Source organism: Stenella coeruleoalba (assembly GCF_951394435.1).
Source record: "Stenella coeruleoalba genome assembly, chromosome: 14".
Lineage (NCBI taxonomy): Eukaryota > Metazoa > Chordata > Mammalia > Artiodactyla > Delphinidae > Stenella > Stenella coeruleoalba.
Window position 1 is genome coordinate 38,927,186 of NC_137160.1, and position 18,910 is coordinate 38,946,095.

At 43.2% G+C, this 18,910-nt stretch overlaps 1 protein-coding gene across 1 annotated transcript in view; it reads right to left on the minus strand.

Annotated features, from left to right (window-relative positions):
• FHOD3 (formin homology 2 domain containing 3) overlaps window positions 1-18,910 on the minus strand; it is a gene marked incomplete at its 5' end in the record, with an annotated part of 177,867 nt that overhangs the window by 135,502 nt on the left and 23,455 nt on the right. Inside the window, 4 exons of the mRNA XM_079943029.1 lie at window positions 2,306-2,376; window positions 4,228-4,341; window positions 8,681-9,034; window positions 11,812-11,904. Of these exons, the coding sequence (XP_079799155.1) occupies window positions 2,306-2,376; window positions 4,228-4,341; window positions 8,681-9,034; window positions 11,812-11,904 (632 nt within the window). The remainder of the gene's footprint in view (window positions 1-2,305; window positions 2,377-4,227; window positions 4,342-8,680; window positions 9,035-11,811; window positions 11,905-18,910) is intronic.

An 18,910-nucleotide genomic window follows, 5' to 3' on the forward strand; every position in this document is an offset into this window, starting at 1 on the left:
CCTTTCAAATGTTATACCGTGTATACAGTACATGCTAAGCCCATATAAACAGTAATACAACAGAATGAAAGTTGCAACCTTTATTCATCCCTTATTATCCATTTATTCCCAAAGGAAGTGTCACCACTAATATCTGGGCTTATAGTCTTCCAGGAAGTCAGAAAAACTCTGCTGGGACGACTATACAAGGCAGACAATTCCCAAACTTCTAAGGACTCCTGACATTAGTCTGTAAAACAGGCAGGTGATTGCCATTTACAGTAGACAACAGCGCTATTGTAAGGGGGAAAGAGAGCAGAGTCAATGCTTACGGCACATACTGCCAGGTCTACAGGGAAGTCCTCCCTGGCCTCCTAAAATCTCCAAGGTGTACCCACTGAGCTCTCAGCATCTTCACCTGCTCATCCCCCCCACTCCAGGGGGGCCTCATTCCCAGAGCACTTACTTCCTAGCCCCAGCACAAAGACTGACCCGCGTCAAAGCACCTTCAACACCCTCCCCCGCCCCGCCCCGCACTAGATTTACCATTCCCCCAAACTCCCTCCGTAACTGCTGTCACATCACCAGACAAGCCTCCAGCTGCCACTTCTGAAAAGGCCACCAGATGGGGATGGCGCCGCAGGGATGGAGAGAGGATGAGCTCTGACCAGAGCCGCAGTGACTGTGCTGTGATTATTGTTTGCTCGTTTGTTTCATTTGAATGTTTGAACGTGAATGGTTCAAATAGTCTTGTAATTTTGTTTTCTTTTAAAAAGAAAATATTTAGAACATTTCCACTCAAAAATCACATTTTCAAAACTGAAGCATTTTAAAAGTCTGCTTTCATTAGACAGTTGCATCTTGTATCCCTGAGGGCTTTTGCAAATAGTTCCGGTTTTCTTATTTTGTTTTGTTTGGGCACAACTCAAGTTGCAATTTCACGAAAATCAATGCTACACTCTCTGTTTCGAGAAGAGCCCTATAAGTGAAGCTGTACTAGGAGATGTGGAGATGGATTCGTTTTAATACCCCTGCCTTGATTTAATTTATATATTGTTTCTTCAGTTCTTCCTTTCTAGGTTGATTTATCATTCCGAGTTTTACTAACATCCAACACACTCATATGCTTGGGAAAAAGATGGAAAACTCCAAACTCACAGTGATGCCCAGCTGTAGTCCCAAATCGGGCTGACTTGCCTGAAGGAGTGTTTTAGTTGGCCTGATTTTCCTAGGACTTCAGAGAAGTAAGACTTGCTTCCAAATCAAGGGAAAGGATTTCTAGAACTGCCCGGTACTGCATGGGGCCCTGTCATGCTGTTTATTAGTCAGGAGTGTTCTGACAGAACATGTGGGTTCTCGTTGCAAATTTGCAAGTGTTCATAATAGCTCAATGTCTTTCCTAAGAGTTTTCTTTTCAGTTTCAATAATTATGGGTATTATAAAACACCTCAATGATAAATCTTACAAACTCTACTGAAGTATATACCTCGGTAAAAACAATCATGTATCTTAATAAGGCAGAAAATATTTGTAAATGTAAAAATGGATTATGGATGACATCCAAAGAATCCTGTTATTAAATAGGAAAAAGAAAAAAATAAACTATGAAAATATACATTATCATAAATACAACTGACATAATATGCTTGGGTGGTAGTATACAAATATGATTTGGAGTTGGGGCCCCTTTGATTTTTCTTTTCTTTAATAGTCACAAAACATAAGCTAGCAAGGTGAGAGTAAGAAGTGATGATGCAGCCCGGCCTGGTGGCTTCCTGGCCTTAATGAAATGGCACATCTGATGTTTCAAATGATCCATCACATGGTTTTTCAAAGTCGCAGATGGTGATAGTTGAAAAAATCATGCAAATGGAAAGGAAGTAGGGAACTCTTTGAAGCTTTCCTTGCTAGTGGATACAGTGGATGTAATGAATTTCCTATGGTGGAAGTGCACAGTAAGAGAGAACAGGACGGGCCCCTGCTGTCCCCAGTGACTGGGTCTCAGCATGCAGGCTCCCTCTAAGGAATCTTAACCCAGTGCCTTCTTCAAGCCGAGGACCACTGAGTTCTCACCTCCCCAGCTCCTGGTGCATCTCCCTGGGTGTCAGACAGACCCCTCAGGTCTTGCATGCCCCAAGATGAACATCTCCATCCTCGATTTGCTTCTCTTCCAGTATCTTCTACCTCAGTTCCTCGTTTCTAACACCCACAGGCTCCCGCAAGCCTGAACCCTCACTTTGCTTCCCCTGCTCCCACCCTCCCGGCAGCAGCCAACCCGCTGATCCTCTCAAGCCCCAAGGCCTCTGCCCTTCTTGGTCATGGTCACCTCTCTCAGACTCAGAGGCAGCTTCTGGCGGTCCCTGTCTCTGCAGCCTCGCCCCACTGGCTCCTTCTGCACTGTTGACAAATTAGAGAGCATCACCAGCTGTTTCAAAACTCTAAAGCCCCAGGGCCTTAGGATGAAGATCAGCCTCCCCCCAGGGCACTCTATCCTCTCTGCAAACCAGCCCCTTCCTTCCTCATTTAATCCCCCAGCAACCCCGGGGGACACTCCGCCAGCCCCCAGCAGGGAAAGAGACACAGACAGCAGTCCTTCAGGGGCCTGCACTCCTGGAACAGCCCAGATTGGACCTGGGTTTCCAGTAGGCTGAGGCTGGGACTTCCGTTAGGACCTGGGAACAATGTCCCCCAAAGGCCAGGGCTTGGGAAACCTGCAGACCTTCTATCCTTGTAACTTCTCAACTTCAGGGACCTCCAAACTGTTTTCCAACCAATGAGTGGATAATTCACCTGGATACTTCAACTCTGCCACAGCCCAGTCCCAGGTACCATGGGGGACACAGCAATGAATGGAGCCTGGTTCCCTGCTCCCAAGGAGCTGGCAGCAAGCACGTGCGAGGTATGTGATGTGATATCAGTCCGACTCTCATATGCCTCACTTCAGCCCCAAATCTCACATCTAATAGGACAAGGGTTCTCTTTACTGGTGACCTCTCTGGGAGCACAGGCAACCTCAGCTGATCCCCAGAAGAGGTGCCCTAGGGTAAAGGGCAGAGAGTGTCTTCAGGGTAATCAACTTGTTACCTTATTACCAAGACCAAACTGAGCCTAAATATGGCCAGCCCAGCACCACACTGGACTGTGGAGCCTGGGATTTTGACACCATGGGGTTTATGCACCATCTTAGAAGTTACAGGTGATGTGTGGCCAGGTAAACCCCATTGGACAGCCCTTCCTCCTGGGGCTCTGTATCCCAACCAAACCCCCAACCACCAGCAGCGCTCAGCAAAACACACTTCAGAATGCACAGGAGACGATTGGAATTTGGAATACAGATAGAATTTGTTTTAAATTCGGGATTTGAGGCAAATGACTTCTGTGAATTGCTCATGTCTCAATATCTGATCAATCACGAGCTGCTGGAAGTTATATCTCATCATCATACATTGTCGCTTCCCGCTGGACCCACACGGTGGGGTTCACACAAGGCTTTCATGTGTACTTTTTCATCTGCTCATCAAAACCAGCCTCTAAGGTAAGGGTTGGCATAAGGGGCATCTACCCTCAGGGATTAAATAACTTCCCACTGAGTGAGCTGGAACCCTAGCCTGTGTTCTCTAACTCAGCACTCTTGCCATATAAGGGTACCTGTTTTTAATTGTTCTAAGATTACAGGTCTTCCCTTTCCCTTGTAAACACATCCTGTGCAATCATTCACTTCTAGGAGTAATAATCAGTTCATTTCTGGTGGTCTAATTAATACTCTTGCCAAGTTACATTCCTTCCATGGACCCATACAATTTGTTTCTCTTCTGGTAGGTCCTGGATTAATAACACAACACCTTAACAGGCCCATTACCTCCTGATTTACATAAAATGAATCATTCAGAGATGAAAACTGATGTGTATAAGACAAATTGCATGGTTTACACAAAATCTAGAACAGTTTTTAAGAGATGAATAGAAACATTCACATTTAAATATTTTAGAACAAACTGGTACACCTATCTATAGTATGTAGGGAGATGAGACAGTATTACCGATAAAATATCACCTTTAATAAAATAGTTACTTAGTACACAGTGCGAAAGAGACAGAAAAGATTCTTACCTTTGGGCTATATTCTGTAAAGGGAAATATTTCAGATTATTCTTTTCATTTACACTTTTCCTTTGGGCCCTCTTAATCAAACTGATTCCCTTCACTTGAGGATAGGGAAGTCATCACCATGCTTCTTCTAAAACCCACCTTTCCAGCCCGGGCTCCTGTTGAGGTGAAAGAGGTGACGTGAGGGTGATGGGCACATTGGATCCAGACGAAGGCCTCGAGGAGTGATGAGAGTTGTTGCCAAAGTTGCTGTATCTGGAGAGTGCAGAGGTTTAAGTTGTGGGGCAGGAAGGGACAGAAAAATGAGTACCAGTCAATAAATGAATAACACGTGGCAAACTATGCTAATTTTTGCAAGAAAAACAGGTCTGGAAATGCTAGCACTGTTAGTGATTACCCTAACTTGAAGAAACTAGTAACTTCTTTGTTTTATTTCTCATCAGAAAAATTTCCCAAAGTCGAAGACTGTTAGGCAGCAGGGTTTATGACAAAGGGTTTAAATAAAACCCTCATATTTCCTTTCTTTTTAAGTGTACATTAAAACTAGTTGCTAACATAAATCAAGAATCCAAATTACTTTCAATTGAATCTGAAGATTTTCTTGCCTCTCGTGGTGGCGCAATTAGCATTAATTGCATCAAAGGCCTGCAGAAAATACCAGATGATTAGCTAAAGAAACATCGGATTAAAAATTCTCCTTTAGGTGTTTCTGAATCAATTTCATCCATTAAATGCTATAATCTCATCACATGCCCAAGGATCAAGGAGAAACTGTCCCCAGACCTTCTAGGCTGGCCTGCTGCTTAGAGGTGCACGTATTCAATGTTTTCATCCAATATTTCCCTAGAACCAAAACTATAGCCACTAGGTTTAAATGAGCTTTTATCATTTCCCAGTCATCTCTAACAAGTTTCAGGATTTGTAAAATTCTAGAGTTTTCTTTGTTTTTCAGAATAGCTGTTCTTTAGCTATCTATTTGTATTTAGCTATCATGATCAGAGCTTTGCCTCACAACCTCCTCAGCTACAGGGTAGGGCCGACTCCTTCTTCTAAACTGGTGAGGACACAGTACTGGAGTGTGTGGGACCCCAAGGGTCACTATGATATAAGTGCACAAAGACCTTCCCCCATGCAGTGAATCCAATATAAACTCCCACCAACTAACCTAGAATTGCTAATTCTAGGAAGCAATTTGACCTCAAAATGTGGATACCCCTTGACCAAGTAGGTCTACTTTTGAGGCGTTAACATAACTTTATGGTTATTTATATACTAAAATATCACACAGGAAGATACTCACTGGAGCCTCATTGAGATCATGGCAAAAAACCAGAAACTACCCAACCAGGTAACAATGTGAGAATGGCTAAGAAAGTATGATGTAACATTCGTCAATGGAAGATTACACAACCATTAAAATGATTGCCAATTTATAAGTGATAACATGGCAAATGTTTATAATGTACGTGTACGTGAGAATGTGTGTGTGTATAAATATACACACACACATACTGCATGTAACATCAAGATGTAATATTACACATTGAGTTTGATCACAATTGTAAAAAATATTCTTAGAGGTTAAAAACCACGTGTAGAAAAATGTAAAAAAACAGGCCATCTTTTTTTTTTTGCGGTACGCGGGCCTCTCACTGTTGTGGCCTCTCCCATTGCGGAGCACAGGCTCCGGATGCGCAGGCTCAGCAGCCATGGCTCACAGGCCCAGCCGCTCCACGAAATGTGGGATCTTCCCAGACCGGGGCACGAACCCGTGCCCCTGCATCGGCAGGCGGACTCTCAACCACTGCGCCACCAGCGATGCCCAGGCCATCTATTTTTAAAACTGGAATACGGAGGTGAAATTTCAGTTTTCCTTAATAAATTACATTATTATAATGGGAAATAAAATACTTACATTATCCCAAATCTATCCTGTGTTGCTAAGCCTGGTGTGTTGGCTGTTGCTCTTCTAATTTGCTTATTTGGTATCATGTGTCAGCCTCTGCTAAGTACCAAGCACTCTGGCAGGCAGATGGGAACTCACAATACTCCCCCACCATCCTCCCCTGTTAACATACCACCTTCATGGGACTTGGTTTCTGGACACTCATCTTCTCATCTCTTAAAGTCCCAACACTCTACCTACCTGTCCAACAGGTTGTTTACTGCTTCTCCAAGTGAGTATTGGTTTGATTTTTTTGAGAGGGTCCCCAATTATACAAATATTGAATCACTACGCTGTACACCTGAAGCCAATATAACATTATGTCAATTATACCTAAATAAAAAAATTAAAACAGAGGGCCCCCAAAACCACAGGCCACAGAGAAGACAGAAAAGCAAAGGATGAGAATATACAAAAGAAAGGAAGCAGCAGAGAGGGGAGCACAAGCTCAGCAGGGAAGAGAGCGAGAGAAGCAGGAGGCAGTGGGCCCCACTTGGGAGGGAAGGACGCTGCCCAGGACCTCCAAGTCCTCAGAGACAGGCCCTGGGCTCCAGCGTCAGCCCTGCATCACCCAGCTGCCTGGACACTAAGCTTGTTATTCCATGCAAACATCTAAAACCATCCCCTTCTCAACCAAAAGTGGGCATCCCAGAGAATGTTTTAACAGGATTACTTTACTAAAATTATGTTTCGATGATGTTATGGAAATAAAACAAGCATAGTGTCGTTCTCCCTCTTTTGGTTTTTCTACTGGTTGAGCAATTAATTGAACGACCTCGTGGTCTAATATTGCTTCTGAATTTCAGCCAAACTCACTGGATCATACAATTCACTACAAGGCGTTTTTTGGTTTTGTTTGTTTGTTTGTTTGTTTAACATCTTTACTGGAGTATAATTGCTTTACAATGGTGTGTTAGTGTTTGTATTTTTAAAAAATTCTTTTTAATGACTAACTGGTTGGTCTCTATTATAACCCATTCAATTTCAGTCAACCACTGAGCTGAGTCAAATCTGTGGCCATACAGACCTCTGAAAACCACAGTGAGTGAACATCAGAAAATTAATTGGTATGAACGATATTTATACAATATTCAAATTCCTGTCAAATAATTTAAAAAATTGTAAACTTTTCTCAGTGAAATCCAAGCCAATCTTCATTCACAAACATGCAGATGCTTTTCTCAATTTATGTGTATATTCGTTTTGTCCATTTCCATGTTTCTATTGCTCTCATCCCCCAGGACTGTCAGTGGTACTGAAGCCTGGGGACCAAGTGGGAGGGACCTGGGTCCCAGGAAAGCCCCGTCAGAAGCTGTGAGACCATCCCCACCCTGGGCTAACACCACCCTGCTGGGGAAGATGAGGTTGCCAAGATATTTTTTCTTCCGGTCAAATGTGCAGCTCCTAACTTGTACACGGATACTGTTCTTGGGGAACATGAGAGCTATGTTGGATGCATTTCATGAAAACTGTGTGAAAGATCACAATAACTGAGAATTTTAGACCTAAAAGAGACTGGTAGAGGACTTGTAGTTTGGAGGTGTTCAAACTGGAGGCCACGTACTCCTGATGGTATACAAAGCCATTCTGGTAGACACCACTCCCCACTTACCCAACCTCTCTGTGCCTCAGTTTCCTCACTGTACATAAGGGCTAGAAATAGAACCTACCTCTTCAGGGTTAAGTGATACTTTAAAATACAGGGCTTGGCTCTCAATAAATGTTAGCAATTATTATTGTTACTCTTAATATGGGAGTGGCCATCAGTCAATACTGACTTTTATTATTGACTTTGGACAACTGATTGTTTAAAATATGCAAACCCTCTGTTCCCCATTCCCCGCTCTGCAGAGAGGTCCTGATCCAGGCATCGGTGAAGGGCAGGCACACAGGCAAGCTGACAAGCACCTGCTGAAAATTCCCTGTGCCCTTCTGATCTGCACACCTCCCTCCCTCTGCCTCATCTCCGGTTTGCATAAGAATCATTGAGGTGTCCATACTTAAATAATGTAATTATACTAATGCCTGTGAAGTGATTCAAACTGCAATTGTTTGCCATCTCATGAGAAGCTATGAGCAATGTCTGAAAGAAACTTACATACATTAGAATAAAAACAGAAAGCTATAGAAAAGGGAGAGGAGATAAAGAAAAGACACCCACCTATTGGAAGAGAAAGACCGGAAGTTGTAAGGCTCGGAGGCAGAATACGTGCTCGGATGGAGAGAATCAGAGGAACTGTTAAACGAAGGAAAACCCCACTCAAAACGCTGCCTGGAAAGCTGACAAAGCACCTGGCTGCCTTCCGCAGATCAAAAGAGAGCCCGTGCTAGAGAGATGGGCTTGAGATGTGTAGATTTTGACAGACTGTGCAAATTTTTATAAACCTTAAATTCAAAAATCCATCTTTAGTAATTACATTATAACACAAGAGCTCCTCAATTCAAGCAGCGGGAATTTTCTCTTCTGCCTTTTGCCTACATACTGGTAATTAGTGAGCGCCCAGGGAGCTCACACCACAACTGCCCTCTGCTCTGACTGGAATCTCCGCAAACGCAGCGAACGAAAGACAAGCCCGAGGATGCAGCTAAGGCGCTGCGTCACCGTCCCCGGGTTAGCCTCGCACAGGCCATCACGTGGGCCGGATCTACCTGCTTTCCTGCTGGGATTCGGCTTCCTTTTCCTTGGTGGACAAGGGCGAGTCCTCAAAGTCATAGGAGAAGAGGTGGAAGGGGCTGTGAAGCACATAGGGCAGCTTTTCTACGGTTGGTGACGCCTGCGGGGGGCCGGGTGCGGCGCGGAAGGGCTGAGAAGCCGGGGAGGGCGTGGAGGGCGCCCGCAGGGCAGGCCCTGAGGACCCTCTGCGCAAGGGGGTCCCCGCCGCACTGCCGGCCGGGAGCTGCTTTCCTGGGGAGGAGGCACTGGAGGCCGCGGGGAGGGCTGGACTCTCGCGAGCAGCATCCTTTCCGGCGGGGACCTGCTCTGAGGCAGGGCTGGCCTCAACCCTGGGTCAGCACGGAGGAGAGGAGGAGAGGAGGAGGGGGAAGGAAGGGGAGGAAAAGAGATTTGGGAGAGAGGGAGCAAAAGTTAGGAAAGAGAAAAAGACACGTCAAAGCTCACTACTGTTAGGGACGCTCACTTAAGAGTCCAGCTGTGTTTCTCGACCTGCAGCATAAAAGCCAGAAGCCCTGGTTTTCCCAATAATCCTGGCGCCCTGGGCTTGCCTATCTGGGGGGTAAGACCCATCTGGCCTCTGACCATACAAGGACCTTGATGAGGGGATTTAGTGGAACCTCAAAGGCTCTTCTGCACCTGCCCCTCAATCCCCAAGTTTCTCCCCACTGGTTGTGTCGGCACCGGAATTTCCACAATTTGAACTTCATTTCTTTGTCTTGATCAAACAGGGGATCTGCCCTCCTCCTGAAACACCCAAACTTGAGGATGAGGTATCCCACAAGCCCCATACTTACAGTCACTGCTTTCAGATCCTTTCTGGAAAGCAAGTGTGGAGAAGGAGAAAAGATGCCAGCAAGAAAGGCAAAGAGCTGGAAATGAGGGGCGGGCAGAGTGAAGACACATTTTGCCCGGTTCACACTTTCCCCAGGGCCTCCTCTACCACTAAGCCCTAGATGTCTAGACTCCTGCAGGCATGCCTCATTCTGCCACAGATACAGTTATGAAGACTTTCCATCTTCAGGGGACTGGATTTAGACCACTTAGACATTTTGAAGCCTACCTTTGTAACAGCAGAATCTACATTAAACTCTGCAGTTTTCAAAACCATAGTCCTTTCCCCAGAGAACTTGACTCCCAGCCATGCCCACTTGGGAAAGGGATGTGAGCTGTTTTGTTTCCTACCTCAAATCCAGAGCTCCGTCTGTATATAAGGGCAGGGACATACAGGTTTCCCTGGCTCAAGGGGAGGATGGGATGAGACCACACTGCAGTGCCCAGGGCAGGCCTGGCAAAGGTGGTACACACACACAGGGGGCACACGTGGTGGGCACACATGGAGTGCAAACACACGGAAGCAGCCAGCAGGAAGGGGAAGCAGTGGAAGACACCAAGCCCACAGAAGGAAGCAGAATCTTTCCCACCTTTAAGTCTAGTAGGTTGACATCAGGGAAGAAATAACATCCAGATCAATGTTAATGAACACAGGGTTTGTTTAAGGTCAAACCCTGGTGTTTAATATGCACACCTTTGCTTCCTAAAACCAAAAAGTCTAACTGTATCATCTCTGATGAAGACACCCTCCAGAATCAGTCATATAGTCACAGACACTGCAGAGGACAGGATAAACCACCATCTACCGCTAATAACAATCCCATGTAAAGACAGCACGAGTCAGTAGGGACGCCTTTGGAGGCTGCTCTTTCCAGCCAGGTTCCTCCATCTGCTCTGTAGGTACTGCTGAACTGTTTGAGTCCCTGAGGGTGAAAAGTTTGTGGGTGGGACATACCATGCACATTTAAGCACGTGTGGAGCCACACCGATGTATTTATTGAGGGTCCACAAAATTTTCTGTGACTCATTTTTGACCTTAAGGTGGGACTGTCAATTGAACCTCCTCCCTTCCCAGAGCATCCCTAACTAAAGGCACTACCCCCAGGCATGGCACTCGGCATGGGTGGGGGCCCTTGGTTAATGCCGACCTTTCTCCCCATCTCATTCTGGAATATGTACCTCACTCTCTGTCACTAGGTCATTCCTTTCCTCTCTCTACATCCAGCTGGCTTCTTCCCAGACATTTCCAAAGGGCGGAAGCAATCAGTTCAGAGAGGATTCCATGACCCCGGGAGGGGTGGGCATCTCAGCACGTCAAATGAGCCTGTCTGAGAACTTTTACGTGCACCGGTGGCCCCAAGAATGAGGCCACAGCAGCAAAGAATCACATTAACTTTGAACTTGGTAAGAGAAAGATTTTACCCTAATTCATCCAAGGTCCTTTTGACTTTGCTTATTTGTGGAAAAACTAACAGCAACAGTATCAGTTGGCAGCGTAATCAATCAAGTGAAGGAACCCTTCAGTTCTAGAATTATTTTTGAATATCAGAAAATGAACTTACCCATGATCAATTTTTACTTTTCATACAGACATCATTTGGGGAAAATACCACAAAATTTACACGTATCTGCAAGGTGCCTGTGTCTGTTCACACTGCCCGAAGACAGAAAGGATGCACCTTGGAGAGGTGAGTGGAGGACAGAAAACTCCCCCAAAGGGCTGTAGAGCTATGGTAGTTATTCTAGGCATGCAAATAAATGCTGGGAATTTTTTCTATGCTACATGGGGTGAAAACTGTTCCTGTCCATTTGGATAAAAATCAAAATGCATTATCCCTCCAGCAGTCATCCACACATTATAGATAACATTGTACTGGTAAAATTAGTAGCAAGAAGGGGACACGTGGAATTATTCTTCCTACAGTGCAGACAGGGTTAAAGTTTTCTGAGCAGAGAGGAACATCCCGTTAGTTACTGTCAATCTGACTGAGCCGAAGCACTCAATGAGGGAGGGGACAGTGGGGAGAAAAGCTCCTGGGTGTGTCTCCCATAAAGCAAGGTTAGGCAAAGCAGCGTCTGCGTAAAAAATACGGCTCTCTAGGGAAAACGTGCTGTTATTTCTATAAAACTAGTCACTCTGTGGCTCCGTGTAAACGTTTGCCGGTGGGAGCTAGTGAGGAAGGGAGGAGGCTACTGCAGGGCGGCTGCAAACTATCCGTTAGGAAGGAGACTCCAGGCTTGTGGTGGGAGCCGGGGAGTGTGCAGCCCTCGGTACCTGTCCGTGCCCGGACAGGGGGCATCATCATCTTTCTCTTCCTCTGAATTGGGCTCCGTGACTGGCTGCTCCTCTTCCTCCTCCTCCTCGACCCTGAGGCAAGGCCAGGAAAAGAGAAATGCACATAGAGACAAGATGGGAAAGCAAGATGAGCGTTACAGACAAACAGGAAGATGAAGCAGAAAAACTCCAGCTGGCTGAAATGAAAAGAGCACACTTAGAGGAGACAGTTGTGAGATGGGGAAACCTAAGTGTGGGCTGGAGATGCGATAACCCAGCACAAGCCAAATTTCTTTGTCAAGTTGGCTGGATGCTACTGCCTGCAACCCCCGACCCCACTCCTCCCATCCCCCTACCACACATGATTCACAACAGCTTCTGGCCTTGGGCAGGCCTCCCAGGTGGTTCTCCTTCTGCATACAGAGTCATGCAGTGGCTGTTCTCAGGGCTGCCCAGCGCCTGCAGCGAGAAGTCCTCATGTCTTCACTGCATTCCTTCCTGCACCACCCTCTACAGTGGACAGATGGTTTTTGCATGTCACTCCCTCATTCTCAGTCAATGTGTTTGGGGGTGAGGGGCTGATCCCCCCCCCCACTTCAAGGGTTAACACATGGTCCAGGTGGAGTCAATCTGGGCCACCCCTGGGATTTCTCCTGGTGCCTTCAGGGATGAGAAGGTACAAGGACACCCTAAGTCTAGTGGGGGAAGGCTGCCTGTGAGTGACCCCGGCCCAAGAACAGCAGAGTTGGAGAGAGAGGGACGGACATGGAGAGAGAGGAAAGCAGTCTCCATGACAGTTTTAACACTTGCATCTAATACTTCTGAAGCTTCACCCTGGCCTTTCACTAACAGAAGATAATAACTTTTCATTTTTGCTTAAGGTAGTTTAACTTGGGTTTTGCCCTTGCAGCTAAACAAATACAGACTTTGATAACTGAATCATTACCCTCCTTTGGCCTCTAAATCCTATCAACACGTGACTTATGTGATGCAAGTGTTCCATGTGGAACACTTACCCAAGCTTCTCAATCCCTTGCCAAAGGGATTAAAACTCCTGAACTCCAATGACCTTCATCTTTGTTCACTTCAGGCCCTCACAGGCTGGACCTCACCATCACACCTAAGTAGCCCACCTTGGAAACCTTACATCCAAACTTCTACCCCCCGACCACAAGCCCCCATTCCCCCAAATCTCTCATTCCTCTCCTCCCACCGTAACTCTTCTGCAATCTCAGTGTCCTCCTCTACTTCCTAAATGTCCACCAGCTCCTTCTTGCCTTCAATCCTTATGAATCGACCGTTTCCCACTGTAGGCATCATTCTGCCAAAATCTGTAACTCTTTTGCCCCACTCTCCTTCAGTTGGTTTTTCTTTTTACTGAAATATAAAATACATACAGAAGAGTACACGAATCCCTGAGGTTTCACAGAACAGAGGCATCTACATAATGAGCATTCCTTTAATGCTCCCTTTGAACTGCTTCCCTCCCCTACTGGAAACAGCACAGGTCAGCTTTGCCTGATTTCCTTCTCCATCTAAAAGGAATCATACTGTATCCAGCTCCTTTTGTTCAATATTACACTTGTGAGATTCATCTATATTGTTATAAGTACTTGAAGATCATTCTTTCTCATTGCTGTATAGTATTCTCTTACACGAATATACTATAATTTAGTTATCCATTCTACTGTTGATGATAATCAGGTACCTTTCAGTTTGGGGTCATTTTGAATAGGGCTGTTATAGATATTGGAGTACATGTGTTTTAGTGTTTTGGGTCATGAGATATGCTTAAATTCATCTTTATTAGAAACTGTCAAACAATTTTTTTAAATGAATGAATGAATTTACATTCCCATAGACAGTATATGAGCATTCTGGTTCTTCCACACCCTTGCCAAGATTTTATATTTTTGTCTATTTCATTTGCTATCTAATCTGTGTGTGATGATGTCTCATTGTGGTTTTACTTTGCTCTCCCCAATGACTAATGAAGATGGGCACATTATCATACTTTTAATGTCTATTTAGATATCCTCTTTTTGAAGTGTGTAAGTACTTTGCCTTTAAAAAAGAAAGAAAAGGCTCGGACTTCCCTGGTGGCGCAGTGGTTAAGAATCCGCCTGCCAATGCAGGGGACACAGATTCAGTCCCTGGTCCAGGAAGATCCCACGTGCCGCGGACCAACTAAACCCATGCACCGCAACTACTGAGCCTGTGCTCTAGAGCCCGCGAGCCACAACTACTGAAGCCCGAGTGCCTAGAGCCTGTGCTCCGCAACAAGAGAAGCTACCACAATGAGAAGCCTGAGCATCACAACAAGGAGTAGCGCCCACTCGCCACAACTAGAGAAAGCCCACGCGCAGCAACGAAGACTCAATGCAGCCATAAATAAATAAACTAAAAAAAAAAAAAGGCTTTTTATTTGTAGAAATTCTTTACATAATTTGGACACAAGTAATTTGTCATATTCTAGTGTTGCAAATATGTTTTCCCTGTGGGTTGCCTTTGCATTCACTTCATGGTATCTTTTAATAAACATACGTTCTTAAGCTTAATGGGGCCCTATTTATCTTTTTTTCTTTGATGGTTAGTGTCTTTTTTGCCCTGTTTTTTTTTTTTTTTGATTACACCAAGGTCTTAAAGGCATTCTCTTATGTGACCCTCTAAAAGCTTTATTATATAACCTTTCTCATTTAAATTTGCAGTCCATCCGTAATTTATTTTGTGTATCATATGAGATAGGGGTAAGATACATTTTTTCCCCACGTGGACATACAATTGGCCCAGAACCATTTAGTAAAAAGGCCATATTTGCCCCATGTTAGTATCATCTTTATCACAAATCAAGTATATATCTGTGGGTTTCTGGACTTTTTCTCATCATTAGTCAATTTTTCTATCCTTGCGTGAATACTCTGCATGAATCTTTGCATGAATATTATCTTAATTATTACAGTTTTATGATAGACCTTGACATTGCAAAGTAAGTCCTTTGCCCTTTATACTTTCATAGAATTTTTGAATCAGCTTGTCAATTTTCACCAAAATCTAGATGGACTACTAGTTGGGATTTTATTGAATTTATACACAAATTAGAACTGACAATTTTACATATTGAGTCTTCCAACCCATGGCTGTGGTATATCCTTTATTTAGATTTAATCTTATTCCAATATTCTTTCATTTCTTTTAAAGCTTTAAATTTTCAGTAGAGGTCTTATATATTTTCTGTTAAATTTATTTCTAAATATAAATTTTAATGCTATTGTACATGTCATCAATTTCCAATTTAATTTTCTATTTATTTGATGATATATAGAAATAAAATTGATTTTGGGGGTAAATTTACCTTGTATCCAACAACTTTTCCAAATTTATTAATTGTAATACTTTTTATATAGACTCCTTTAGATTTCCTATATAGACAGTCATATCGTCTGTAAGTAACGACGGTTGTATTTATTTTGCTCCAATTCTTATGCCTATCTTTTTCTTGCCTTATTACACTGGCTGGGAACTGCAATATTACACTGAACTGAAGTGATGACAGTAAGCATCTTTTCATTGTCCCAAATATCAAGAGGAAATATGAGCTTTGCCACAGATTTTTTATTCTTTATCAGATCAAAGAAGTTTCCTTGTTTGCTAAGAGTTTTTACCATATATGAGTACTGAATTCTATCAAATGCTTTCTTTCCATTTATCAAGATAATCATATGATTTTCCCCTTTATTTTTGTAAATGCAATGAATTACAAAACTGCTTTTAAAAGCTTAAACGAACCTCGCATACCAGCAATAAACCCCACCTTGTTATACCATGTTACCCTTTTTATAAACACCTGGGTTCTATTTGTTAATATTAAGAATTTTTTAAATTGAAGTATAGTTGATTATAATATTATTAACAATTTTTTACATATACTGGAAAGAGATTGATCTATAATTCCTATTTCTTAAAATGTGCTGATCAGTTTATGGAATAAAGGTTATGCAAGCCTCATAAAGAGGTAGGGCAGAGAGGGTGACAGCTGTGGAGCTAAAGAAAAAGAGATGGATCCGAAAAAAATTAAAACAGATTTAGCTGAATTTGGTGACTGGTTAGATGTGGCAGGAAAGGAAGAAAGAAGTATTGGTACAACCCCATGGTTATATACCCCATACCTGGATTGAGGGGTGCTTCTGTCAGAAACAAGGAAGCCAGTGGAACAGTGAAGACAGCATTCCTCCTGTAATGCCACAAGCCACAAACGAGCACACCTCATCTGTCCTTCCGAGCCTGGTACAGCTCACCCTCACACAGCACAGTCCTTTTTGTTGGCAGTCCTTTTCTGCTCTAACAGCAGTCAAGTTAAAAACTGTACCCTCAACCTTCAGCCTGAGGCTACCTTCCCTCATCTTGATCAGGAATTTGCAAATGTTATTACTTCTGGTCTGCCCAGAACCCACAGATCTCTACCCTGCCAACCAATGGGTCTCTCCTCTTTAACTCAAAACAGGGAGCCCCATCCTCCAAAATGACTTGACTTCATTTGTTCTCCCAGGTGGTAAAGTCATTTAGAAGCAAAGTCTGCTGGAGTTGGAGAGGCTCGGAGCCAACTGCCTGGGTTGTACTCCAGCTCCATAATTTACCAGCTGTGTGACCTTGGGCCCCACTTTCCTCATCCCAATTTAGGATATCAACAGTACCTACCTTCTAGGAGGACTGGGTTAATATGTAAAGCACTTTGAAAAGGAGCAGTATACAGTGAGCAAATCAATTTGTTTTAGCTATTAGCTCTCATCATCATCATCACCATCATCGTCACTGGCTTTGGAGCCTTCTTAGGAAATCTCTACCATCCCCCACTAATGGATACTCAAGAACTCAATAATCAAGAACTCAACAATCAATAATCAACTCAATCAATTACTCAATAATCAAGAACTCTGCTTGATTCACTAAGGAAGAGGACATAGTACTGGGCAAAGCATTCCCAATCACTGGCAGATAGTAACACTTTCCCCTTTATAGCTTCCACCTGTGTAAGCTGTGTATTTCTGATCCTCCTCTCTTGCATGTAGCTGTCCTACAGATGTGTGAAGACAGTGATTCTGATCAACATCCCAACCTGTTTCCTCTTTGGGCTCAACATCTCTGACCCTGCAATAAATCTTCTGATGACTTGTGTATATCATAGCTTTGCTATCATGAGTGGCAGAGCAGGACCAAGGGCAGGCAGCACAATGACTCACTCAGGGAATCCATTTCCAGGAAGTCCCATGGTCAAAGCACTGGCCTTGCCCTACAACTCAAATGCATGAAGAAGGAAATACCCTCTCGTAGGGCACGGGACTTTCTATGCTTGATTTTATTTGGTTTCATCCTAGTAGAATTAGTCAAATGGAATGATATTTTATGCTGCCAATATTTAAGACTGAAGAATTAGTTCAGACAATTTTGCTTTTTCCCTAGCTGAACTGTCTCTTAAAGTATAACTTAATTTTGTTTATACTTGTTCTAAGGCATTCTGGGTCTTTGGTCTCTGGCTTTCAAATACCTCTAGGGGTATTCTGCTTGTTTGTAATTGATAGGGAGTTACTCTAGGGCACAGGCCTGTTCTGAACCCATCAGGTAGTCTCCTTTTAACCACAAACAGTCCCAGACTGGAGGCCACCCTCTTCACGTTGGAAAAGCAACAGGCCCACCGCCTGACCAATTCTGCAGGGCACAGTTTCCTTCAAAGTCAAATTAACTTTCTCAAATTCGGGTCTCAAGCTGACGTCACGTATCTTAGGCTTCAAAAAACAAGAAGGAAAATGGATGTTGCTGAGATGTTCTAAAAGTACAATAGAAACATTTAAAACAGTATTAAAGTATATTCTAGGACCAAAGCAATCAGGATGAGGAAGAGTTAAGCAACATATTTGGAGCAGACATTTCAAGACATCTAATAGACATAAACTCAAATCAGGAATATGAAAAAAATATATTTTAAAAACCAGTAGAAACACAACTATAAAAGTGAGCAAAATATACAACCATGGCCAATACATTTATATGAAATGATATTTTAAAACCGAAGTTTAAATATAAATCAGTCAGAGTTTAATAGAACTCAATTGGAACTACAATGAGATACCATTTTTTATCTGCTTGGCAAAATTAAGACGTCTGAAGATAATACTAAGCACTGAAGAGCATTTAGACCAACTGGCTCTCATATACTGCTGATAGGAGTGTGCATCAGCATAATGACGCTGGCAAAATAATTGGCACTATCTCACAAAGTTAAGCATTCATATCATGAATATGACTGACATCACCTAGAAGTGGCATTGCTGTAGCCTGGGGCAGTGGTTCTGAACCAGGTGATTCTGCCCGCTAACGGACATCTGTCAATGTCGGGAGACATCTAGTCTTAGATGCTGCATCCTACAATGCACGAGGCAGCCCTCCACAACAACATTTGCACCGAATACTTTTGGTCCAAAATGTCAACTGTGCCGAGGTTGAGAAACCCTCTCTAGGGATGCCGAAGTATGTGCACCAGGATATGAGTCTGAGAATATTCTCAGCAGTACTGTCTGTAATTACCAAAAAATGGAAACAACCCAAATGCTCACCAGTGGGAAAAAGGATAACTAGATTGTGGTATATTCCAATCAGAGAAAATGGAAGACCTTCAGCATCACATGACCATATGGATGAACACTGGAAGCAAGATGTGGAGTGAAGACAAGTGCAAAGAGAAACTACAATATTCTAATATTTTTCATAAAGTTCAAAGAGGCAAAATTGTATAATATACTATTGTTTTATATATATATATATATATATATATATGATAATACTAAAAACAAATAACAACAAACCCATAAGACAACACTAAACGATATTTAAGAGTGCTGGTTACCCAGGTTCAGAGATGTGAAAGTTGGAAGCTCATAGTAAGTTAAGGGTAATGCTCTGGGTTTCTAGCTAGACCGTAGTCTCATGGATGTTCTTTATATTAATATTTATATAACATTAATAATTAATATTAATAATACTAATCATGTTTATAATATTTATATTTATAGAAAATAAATAAACTAGGAGAGGGCCACACATGGAC